An 11,850-nucleotide genomic window follows, 5' to 3' on the forward strand; every position below is an offset into this window, starting at 1 on the left:
TTTCGTCATCTCTACCACTCCTATCGCTCATCTTTTCTTTCTCTCCTCTCTTTTTCTTTCCTTCGTCCTCCCTTTTCCCTCATCCTCCCATTCCCGTCCCTCTCTCACAACCCCCTTCTCTCTCTTTCCCCCTGGTTCATGACCAAATTAGGGCAAGACGGAGAAAAAGAAAGATGGAGGAAAAATAAGAGAAGAAAATGAGAGGAGGAAGGAAAGGAAAGAGAGATAGAGTTGGTAGTGACGGGTGATTGTGGTAAAAAACAACAATTTTTTTTTAATGCTTTAATAAAATTTCAAATTTAAAATTTTTCAAGAATACATCTTTAAAAACAACTAATTCAAAACAGACAATTTACAGTGAAAGTTTTTTACATATATGCTACAGTAAAGTTTTTTTAAAAAAATATCTAAATCATACAAAGCCTAAAGATTTTAGTAGTTAATTTTCAATTTTCTAACTATACATTTCAGTTTTTAGTTTTATTAAACGCTCCCTTAAACTTATATTTTGAGGGACAATTTCAGAAACTTCCCTTGAGATTTTTCCTAATCACACTTAGCACCCCTAAAGTTTCTGAAATCACACTTAGCACCCTTAGAATGACAACTTTTGTAACATATGAACCCTTTTAGGTAAAAATAGTATTAAAAAATGTATTTAGGATAGACACTATAATATTCTTCCACGTTTGCCATTTTGTAAGTTGATTTTTGAAAACTAGAATATGAAAATAAAAACAAGTTGATTTTTTTTATGCCTTTTTCATCTTATGTGGGAAAGGTCAAGAAAAAAGAAAGAACATTTATGTTCGATTTTATAAAAGAAAATGCACTTAGACAATCAAAACATAAAAAATTTATCTTTCTTTAACTACGATTTTATCTTGTTATCTAGTTTAATTAGTAAGAAGTGAGGAAAAAATATGTTAAAATCGTTCATTTGATGAAGAACAAGGCTGGCGTATAGTTGAAATCATGAAAAAAGTACATATTAAATATACCTATAATGGTGTTCAAATATCAAAAACAAAATTTTTGAAAAATTGGTTAACAAATAGTATTCAAAAAATTTTATTTCCTTTCTATCCAAAACTTTGGCATAGATGTTGTAACAATCATATGAATTAACAAAAATTATACAATTCAACAGTTATTGTACTTACACCCCCTCAATTTCTATGTAAATACTGCAGTCATATTTGTTTTTATTTTCGTTTATTTCAACTTATATATTTCAATTATGTATGGGATATATATATATTATATTAATTTAAATATATTTATTTATACATATTATAAATATTTTACTTTATATAAAATATATTTTTATATATTTATATAAATATTATATATTATATAAATTATATATATTATAAATATGTTATTATACATTTATATAAATGTTATATATTATATATATTTAATATATACATAATATATATTATATATATTGAACATTTATATAAATGTACATTTAAACATAATATATATATTTATGTATATTTATAATATACATTTATATTATGTATTATATATAATATAATACATTTATATAGAAATATATGAATATTTTTATTTATAAATATTAATAAATGTATTATAAATGCATAAATGTATATAAATATAAAAATATGAAAATTATAATTTATACATTTATACATTTATTTAATATTCATTTATAATTTATACATTTATAAATATATTTATATTATGTATTATATATAATATAATACATTTATATATATTTATATAAATTTATTTATTTATAAATATTTATAAATGTATAATTATATATTGTTATAAAATTATAAAAATACTCGAAAATATGTTTTAAAAATACATCTAAAAATAATCCATAAAACATCAACAGTAAAAGTTTTTTATATAATTTTTGAAAAATAACCCCAAAAACAACTAATCCAAACGGACTTGTATTTGAAAAACGAATATTTGAAAAACGAAATGCTACAGTGCTGTTTTTGAAAAATAACCCCAAAAACAGCTAATCCAAACGGATTCATCTTCTAAAATTCAAAAATCAACTTGTAAATAGGCAAAATTGGAAGAATACTATAGTCCCTCTACTATATATATTTTTTAATATTATTTTTACTTAAAAAGGCTGACATATTACAAAAGTTGTCATTTTAAGGGCGTTAAGTGTGATTTTAGAAACTTAAGAGGTGTTAGGTGTGATTAGAAAAAACTTCAAGGGAATTTTTTGAAATTATCTCTATATTTTATTTATTACTTGAATGCACAGTTTAATTGCTTGCCTTACATTTAAACATTTTCATGATTCAATTCTATTTTTTCACAACGTTAAGATCTAAACCTAGTTAGTGAAGGGAAGGGTTAGATTGAGTGGTAAAATAAAAGAAATTATAAGTAAAAAAATTTTAATTTAGAATTTTTTACCTACCAAAAAAAATTAATTAAAAAAGTTTACGTGTGAATGTACTTGTTAGACAAACTCTCTGTCTCGCTCAATCATTTCATACTCCTGTAGTATAGTTGGTACACTTTCATATACACATGCATAGAAGTCTATTGGACAATTGATCATGATTTTTTTTTTGTTTTGGTCTCTCAATTGCTTTATTTTGCCGTTTCTCTAAGGATAGCAAAGAGGTGGGTGCTAAAATATTCGAGTTTTAATATAAATTGATTTTATCATAAATTAAAATCCAAATTAAATTGGTTCGATCGGTTGTTTCAAATATATGATCGCTTTTCTCTAGTCCATTTTATGGACCCACCTGCTCGAAAAGCATTTGGAAAAAATTTTTTTTAGGGGTTCGAAAAACAAAAAAACGTTTGTCAATATAAAGTTAAAAATATCCTTATACTATACAAGAACGAATTTAGGACAAAAAAGGTTTTTAGATTTCAACCGCAAAGGTGGGGCTATTTTGGAAATGTAAGAGTGTTTGAAGTGTAATTGGAACATTGAGTACAAGTCATTATACCATTAATTTCACTATAATTACTTATATAACCTTTCAAACATTTAAGGTTAGGGGCAGGTTTGGTATGTTTCAATGTTTGGTGTCAAGTTGAGTATCAAGTACAACTAAATTAAGCTTGTGTTTTAATGGAATCACATAAAAGCCCTTTTAATCATTTATTATACTAACATCCAAGCTTTCCAATTTCCTGAAACCTTTAAGGAATTAATTGGATGTTTACATAATTAGATTTTAATTACAATTAATTAACTTAATTATTATTTGAACAATCATTATCATATTTATGTCCCCATGTTTAGCCGATACCCTTTCTTCTTTTTCAGTTTCACCCCTTTGATTTTATTATGACTATTAAATATTTGGTGGAATGCGTAGTTTTTTCTTTAAATTGAGGTAAATTCTTTAGGTTTGTCTTCTTTGATTGTAGTTTTTTTTTCTGATAATTGGTTTATTCAAGAACTCCATATAGTTTATTTTTTGATACTTCTAATTCCAAAAATTGACTAATTATATTAATTTCCTTAGTAGATCCCAGAGATTTTTTTTCTGATCAAAGTACAATATGAGATAATGTTGTCACTTTCTAAAATAATTAAAAAAGTAATTTTATCATCTTCTACTCCTCGGCCAAGGTATTATCTATCTATTTAAGTTAAATAACCTTGTTTCTCATAAATTCTCCTATTGTTCTTGACTCCAGGGATCTGTTAATTACATTCATGCAGTTATGGTTCAAGTAATTATTTTTTCATGTAATATGATTTGGAATTCAGCTTATGTTTATTTTAATTGGAAATTTTATGATTGTAAAATTTATTAACTTAGAATTTTGTACTTCATTGAAACTAAAAAAGAAAAATAATCATGCTACATAGTACTAAGATGTCATTTGCACTCTATATGCTTTCCATGTTATGATCTTGTTCTTGTATTCTGCTGTTTATATAGTTTCAAATACAAAAAATTTACTTTTTATGCTATCTAAAAGAATATGTAGTGGAACTTGATGAGTTTAAATGCTTTAGTTACAGCACCATCTTAATTGCATTGTATTAATTCATTTACTCATAATTGTATGTTGTACAATGATAAATAATATTTCTTGATTTAATTGAAACAATTATTATCCATAGTTCAAACGAGTCAATTAAGTAGAGATGTTATATTAGATACTTATATAAGTAAACATTGGAAAATATCATTAAACAGTTTCTACCTATAGTTTGCAATTCGAATTCATATGAGAAATTTCTTCTGATTTTAGTTACCATTTTCTACAATTTCAATTTTAGAAAATATTATTTGCACCAATTTTTTATAATCAAGATAGTTTCAATTCAGATCTTTAACAATTATGTAGATTTGAACTTATTTATGAGATTATAAAGAAATGCCCATAGCAAAAAATACCAAATCTGAATTGTTTCTACAAAATTTTGAAAAAAACCACTTAAGTTTCTTATCTATTTATCATTTTTGGGCATTATTATCTCTGTAAGAAACATGTGATTAAGTCGTATTATGCCCACCAAATTATATAAATAGTTAGTTAAAAATAAAATTATTTTAGATTAGATTGGACGCAAAGTGATTGATGGATAAATTTGGTTTGATAATTCAGATTGAGCTTAAGTCGAGAGACAAATCATAAGCATTGCTTGAGGGATTTTTCACGAACATATTTAGATTCAAGAGATGAAGGGTCCAATTGATATTTTAAAATGTTTTTATCATCTTGAATAAGTTTTAGAAGAGACCTTTCGATACTTTTTAATTGCACTTCAAACATTCTTACATTTTCAAACTATTCTTATCTTTGCAGTTGAAATTCAAATATAACATTTGATCACAACTGATTCTTATATAGTATAACGATAAGGATATCTCATTGCACAATATTTTTATTGACTCACTATATAACTTATGATTTTTTTATTAAAATCACATGATAAAATCATCATACTTCAGTTCCTATACTACAAAATATTAAATAATAATTATTAATTATCTTGAATCACAAGCATCAAATTTTCGCGCGCCGCGCGGGCTGTCCTCTCTAGTATATATATATATAAAAAGCGCATTTTTCAAATCAATGTCCGACTCCCAGGGCGCACCCTAGTCCAAAAGTGGAATCCCAATCACTGATTAACGCCTAATCGAGCGAGATTAGTAGTGTGGTGGTACAATTTCGATTTAGAAAATATTCGACCCCCCGTCTTTGTAAGGCTCTTGATCACCGGAAAAATCATCCACAGCCGCACCGGCGATCTTCGCAGATTAAGCTTTCGTTCTCATTCGATTCTATTCCCTCTTAAATTACACACGGCCGAAACAAAAAAGGAAAGGGCAAACAAAGCGGTGGACTGATTTACAATAAAAGGAAAATAGAGTGCTCGCATCTCATAAATGTGGTATCGATCCGCTTCTTTCATTCTCGACCAACAACAAAACGACGGCGTTGCCAAGCCTGAGAGCCGTCTCCTCTCTCCAACTGCCCCCCCGCTGTCTATGGCAGAAACCCCACAGCAAATCCCTAAAATTTCTGCTTATTATCAGACGCGAGCGGCTCATCACGGCGTCGTTACCAGCGACTGGCTCGCACAAGCTCAAGCTGCCGTTGGCCGCCAAGCCGACGAAGCCGTTTCTGACGACTCTTTGTCTTTGAAGTCGGGCGAGTCGCCCAAGGCCTTTAGCGTGATTGATGAGTTCAATAATTGGCGGAAACAGCCTGAATTGGCTGAGGCTGTGGCGGCCATTAGGGCCTTGGCGTCCGTTATTCGGTCCAGCGAGGCGAATACTATGATGGAGCTGGAAATTGAGCTCAAGAAAGCCTCTGATTCCCTCAAAGTAACTCATTTTTACTCTCTTTGTTGGAATTGTTTACTTCCATTTTGCTTGATTTAGAGTTGACGAGGAGGAGTGGGGTTGGGGGTGGCTCGTATTCAGGTTTGATAAAAAAATTCTTTCTGCAATTTTGTTTGACGATTGTCGATTGTAATGCTGCTTTCTTCTTACCTTACCCCGGTGAAACTCAGTAATAGGCTTGAGCCTGAGATTTTACTGGACGTTTGTTTTTAATTCTACCGTCTATCAAACCTGTTCTTTATCAGCATGGCCATGACCGGGCCTGGTTTATCTAATGAGGTTGGCTTGAGCTACTTATTGGAGCATTTCTTTAACTTCGTCTGTTTCTCAAGTTCGATTTCTTGATTTTGCTACCAATTGAACTTTGCTCCTTGTGTTATAAGTCTGGCGAAGTTTGGAAGTAACGTGATAGATTGCTCTAGTTTTAGTTGTTTATGCAAAATGGAATTGCCTAAACGTGACAAGGTAGTTGGAAGGAGAGGAGAGCCATGCATTAAGGAAATGAGATATGTACCTTTTTTTTCCCCTGATTTCTGTCAACCATAGAAATGAATGACTAAAACAATCGATGAGAAAAATCTAATGTTCTACGAACCGTTCTCTCTTTCCTCCAGTCATGGGATACAACCTCGATATCTCTGACAGCTGGCTGTGATCTGTTCATGCGGTATGTGACAAGAACTTCAGCTCTGGAGTATGAGGATTTCAATTCAGCTAAGTCTCGCCTTCTTGAACGTGCAGAGAAGTTTGGAGAGATTTCTTACAAGGTGCTTGGGCTAATTATTGAATTTATATTAGTGATTCAATCTTCCATCACTTCACTATTGACTATGTAATTTTTGCATTTCATGCGGAAAGAGTTGTTAATTAAGCTCATCATACAGGCTAGGAGAATAATTGCGATGCTTAGTCAGGATTTCATTTTTGATGGTTGTACTATATTGGTGCATGGCTTTTCCCGTGTGGTGTTGGAAGTCTTGAGAACGGCTGCACAAAACAGGAAACTGTTTCGCATTTTCTGCACAGGTACGCATTCGTACATCTTGCTTCTAGGGTACGATTACCTGTTACCTGTAGGACCAAATCTGCCTTCACTGATTAGCATTTCCTACATCTTTCTTTTCATGGTGCACAGAAGGGCATCAAGATGATGCATGATTGTGTAAAGGCGATCTCCAATTGATAAATGCATCAAAACTAGATCATGTATTTTTCTTCACAGAGTATCAGCATCATTTTTGCATACTGTAGATTGAAGATACTAAGATTTGCAAACATTTGGCTTCATCTTTGTAGTTGATGCTGATCAATTCTTGGTTTTTTTTTTCTTTGATGTGATACTAAGCTTAATTTCAAGCAAGTAAAGCTTTGTAAGTTAGTATTCTCTGATATGCAGAGGGAAGGCCAGATAGAACTGGGTTGCGATTGTCCAATGAGCTAGCCAAGCTTGACGTTCCCGTGAAGCTATTGATAGACTCTGCTGTGGCATATAGCATGGATGAAGTTGACATGGTTTTTGTTGGAGCAGATGGAGTTGTTGAGAGTGGAGGAATAATTAACATGATGGGGACATACCAAATTGCATTGGTTGCTAAGAGCATGAGTAAACCAGTTTATGTTGCTGCTGAAAGCTACAAGGTACATAAAAATCCTTCCCCCCCCCCCCCCCCCCCCAAAGTTTGACTTGAAATCGAGCTCATATGAACATGACATTGAGTTACTGCACTGTCTTTGGGTACACTCACTCCGTGTTTTTGCAAGCTTCTGATTGATGAATGAAAATTTTCAATTTCAATTATTTGTTGCAGTTTATAGCTAAAGCAATTAGGTTTTGTTGATCTCTATTATTGCAGTTTGCTCGTCTTTATCCGCTGGATCAAAAGGACATGGTTCCTGCTTTACGTCCTATTGATTTTGGAGTACCCATACCTTCCAAGGTTGAAGTCGAAACATCTGCCCGAGACTATACGCCACCTCAGTATCTGACCTTACTTTTCACTGATTTGGGTGTCTTAACACCCTCTGTAGTCAGTGATGAACTCATCCAACTATACTTGTAACCATGTTTTGGGATATTTTTGTTAAGGTATTACACTTGTGGATTTGGTTCGTTTCTCTTTCTTTTCCATGAAACTCATAAATGCTTTTAATGGGCATGGGCATTTTGGCTGAGTTTTGTACCAAATGTGCGTTGCTCGAATGGTTTTTGTGGGATACGAGGTGGTATATGCCGCAGGGACATGGTTATTTTCATGATTTGGAACACCTGGGATATAGAATTTCAGAGCCAACAAAAAGGTTCGTCCTATTCTGTTCAATGCACAATATTTATGTTAATCTTGTGTTCCACGTATCTTTCACACTTTGGTAACTGGTTGAAGCATCGTTCAGCTTGCGCACACTAGAGCAGTTTTACAGATTTTATTTACATTATGCCATGCCGTAAGGGCTTGGCCATGACGTTATTACTTGTTGGGTCCAGGTGCACTGTGAGCTTTGTAGACAAGAAGGGCTGACTGATTAGTTCTCACGTTCATCATACTCATGGCCAAGCAAGTCCGCAAAAAGCATGCCCATGGTATAAGATAAATAGAAGCTGCGATGTTTACCCTGGACCGCCTACTTTAGATTAGTACACTACCGCTCAAGCTTCGGAACTGCCAGATGAAGTGAATATGATCTCTGGCAGTAATTTCTCCGGTATGGGATTGGCTCTCAGGTTAAATGCACTGCTACTAATAATGGTCGATGCAGGTGATAACAATAACTAAACTGGATTTGGTTTAGTTGGTCCTCCTTACCTGGGTGCTGCTATGTCCGAATTTACTAAAAAGAAAGTGCAGTCGGTTGAATTGAAAATATGTGCAATAGAGCGTCTTGCGTGCCGGATAGAGGTAGTACGCCTTAGAATCTGCCTGGTTTAAAATGGGTCCAGCCCGTTACAAAGCTTGGTACCTAACAAACATAAAGAGGTGAGCCTGAACTTTCATTGTACAAAGTCGAATGAGCCAAACCCAAACTCGTTTAGGACTAATATTTTTAATCCGGTTTTGGAACGTGTCAAAACTCTCCGCCCGTTCGACCCTATTGCCAGGGTTAGGTGCTGTGCAAGCAATTGAAATTGCAATTCAAAAATTTGAGATAGAACAAGGCAACTTTAAAAGGTGACCACAATTGATGTATGCACATGTTTCTAGTCTTGATAACTACACGCAAGCCTCGTCCCATAAATGGGTGAGAGCAGCAAGGGATCCCTCTTTAACAGCCATTCTTAACTGTTTGTTGGAAAGAAGCAAGAGTCACGGTGTAGTAAGTAGTAGTTTAGTGCGAGTGTAAAAGGTCCATTGAGTGCCCGTCCAATCAGCAATTGCCTGGATGTGGTTACTTAGTGGATCTCCCTTTAACAGCCATTCTTAACTGTTTGTTGGAAAAAACAAGGGATCCCTATCCCTTGCATGGTGGAGTATATATACATGTCAAAAACATGAAGCCATGAATAAATCCCTAATTCATTCGTCTGAAACGTGTGTTTTCATTATTCTTAAAGGAGAACCGATATAACTGACAGAAACAAAAGCAAATAAGAAAGATATTTCGACAGATAGTAGTGGTTGTTTGAACTTGCAATTCCTCTACGTACTACAATCTTCAGGGTTTTGGCGCCTTGGACAGAAATTTCTCTCGGAGCTCTGCAGCATCAACCTCATTGAAGTGATTCTCTGGAATCCAATTTCCAGTCTTTGGATCTTTCATCCAGAAAACCTCCCTCTTCGCCCCTTGAACTACTAGTTCTTTCCCCACATCAATATTGCTTGTGCTTGGCTCCGCCACCTTCCTCATCACTGAAGCAGCTGGCTGTGCTTTCACATTCTCTACCGCAACAGTGTACGCTCTCCTGCCGCGCATACATGTTAAAAAGTATCAAAGGGAGCAGATATACATATATATATATACAAATACTAAAATAACGTGAGATACGGAGGAAATTAAGAATTATAGAGAATGAGGAGGAAAAGAAAGTATGAAACGGAAGGTTAACAAATTAAAAGAACAAAAAAAAAAAAGATAAAAGATAAAAATAGGGGTTGCATGCATGAAAAACCGAGGCTAACCTGAGAAAGAGAACGGCACCGTTGGAGCGAAGTACTACAGACATGATTCAACACTGCCTGCGATAGGGGTTAGCAAGAGGAACAAAGCTTTTGTGTAACGTACAGGCTTTTGTGTGTGTGTGTGTTTGAAGTTGGAACGGCGAAGATTTGAAAGATGAATCGGATATATATATATATACAAGGATATATATAAGGAGTTCGTTATTATTTAGAATTTTGACTTGTAGAGGACTCCGAATCCTTATCGAAAGGTAAAAATTTATTGTTTCAGTTAATTATTTATTAGTAGTGTTGGAAGGTTAACTAGTCACGCTTTGACGTTATATATTTAAATTTGAAAGGTATCACATTCGATTATCCGGCCTGTGGAACTTTCCAAGAAGAAAAGAATAAGGGGATCAATTTCAAGAGAAAAGAAAATACGTGAATCACGAGTAGAACTGGTCTTCCAACGTCCAGCAGATTTTATGACCGATGCTGCCCTCCAACGCATGCAGAATTGACAAAGTCAGTCAATTTGAATCATATGTTAACTTAAAGGATATCGATGAACTAAAACACAAGAAGGCAAATCAACACGTCGTACGTAGATGCTCTCTGAATGGAAAATCAAAATCTTTTGTCATATCACCAATACAACAACATAAAAAATCAGGTATCAAACCTCCTCCTCCGGAGTTTCTCGAAAGGATTAGTTTCATTCTTCCAACATTATTCTGTTCACTTATTGTCAATTAATAATTGATCCTGATGGGGGCCGGGAATCAGATGCGAAGAGCCTGCAGAGGGTCCAGATCGATCAGGAAGACGCAGATAAGGCTAAGAGTGGGGGGCAGATCGATGCTGAGCTTGCAATACTTATTCGGAGCTTTCCCCTGACAAAGTCTCTCCATATGCCTTCGGTCCAGATTACACTTCACTTGCTTGCGTCGCCTGCGTTGCATCAGCTAGCAATCACCCTCATATATATTCCCCTAAGTATAATTAATTAATTGTACAGGTGGGATATTCATCTCCTTTGATTCTTCACCAAGGAAACTCTTGCAGATGCAAGGGATTTGAACTCAACACTGTAAGTTCTCTAATAATTGAAGATATGTTAAAATGGTTCATCTGCTTTCTTGGGATTCACCGAAAAGCACGTATGTTAGAGCATTAACATTCGAGTTAATTTTTTATGCAATGTCAGTGATTATGGGTACTGTTTACTTTAAATTGGCTTCTGCTCGGAAATGGGGCAGCAACCGTCCCTGAACGGTTAATGGCCCTGATTTGGTCTAAAAAATTTGTGCGGCTGAGATTACAAGTTATAACTCGATTTTCACGTCATGTGTGGGTCCCACAAAAATTTGCTCTAAAGTTACGCGATGTGCAAAAAAAGTTACACGATGTACAAAGAAAATTACGCGCAGTTGATAATGACCAAAATCGCCTACCGTCCGTGCCCCGAGTCCCTTCTGCTCCGTGGGAAGAACGACACTACTAGTTTTACCTCAGTTTGGAGATGTAATTATAAGATACATTTTCTTTCTTATAAGCAAGAAAATCATGTAAAAGGCAACTTAAAATCTGGGAAGATATGAGTTTGAAACCACTCTAAGCACCAAAATCATTAAATCCATCGTTATTGCTTCTCTTTATTTCTATATTATTTTAGGTATTTCTATTCTTCAATTTTAGACACCCGCAAGAGTATATAACATTTTAAGCAACACAAAAAACGATATAAAGAGTTTTGTACGTGTCACCGTTTGCGATGGTACTAGAATCATATAAAGAAAATTCCTCATTTGAACAAGAGGTTATTTGAAATAATTACGGTAAAACTTTTTATGGTGTAATTAATGTATGTGAGATAGAGAGGTGGTTGAAAATTGTGTGTATGATATAAATAAAATAAG

At 33.8% G+C, this 11,850-nt stretch overlaps 1 protein-coding gene across 1 annotated transcript; it reads left to right on the forward strand.

Moving 5' to 3' along the window:
* Positions 1 to 5,063: 5,063 nt before the first annotated feature.
* Positions 5,064 to 8,022, forward strand: LOC113738421 (uncharacterized). Its single transcript, XM_027265617.2, has 5 exons — positions 5,064 to 5,819; positions 6,452 to 6,604; positions 6,722 to 6,863; positions 7,234 to 7,475; positions 7,691 to 8,022. Exons 1-5 carry the CDS (start codon positions 5,379 to 5,381, stop codon positions 7,895 to 7,897), a joined length of 1,185 nt encoding a protein of 394 aa, XP_027121418.1. The 5' UTR covers positions 5,064 to 5,378; the 3' UTR covers positions 7,898 to 8,022.
* Positions 8,023 to 11,850: the final 3,828 nt, after the last annotated feature.

Source organism: Coffea arabica, chromosome 4c, assembly GCF_036785885.1.
Source record: "Coffea arabica cultivar ET-39 chromosome 4c, Coffea Arabica ET-39 HiFi, whole genome shotgun sequence".
Lineage (NCBI taxonomy): Eukaryota > Viridiplantae > Streptophyta > Magnoliopsida > Gentianales > Rubiaceae > Coffea > Coffea arabica.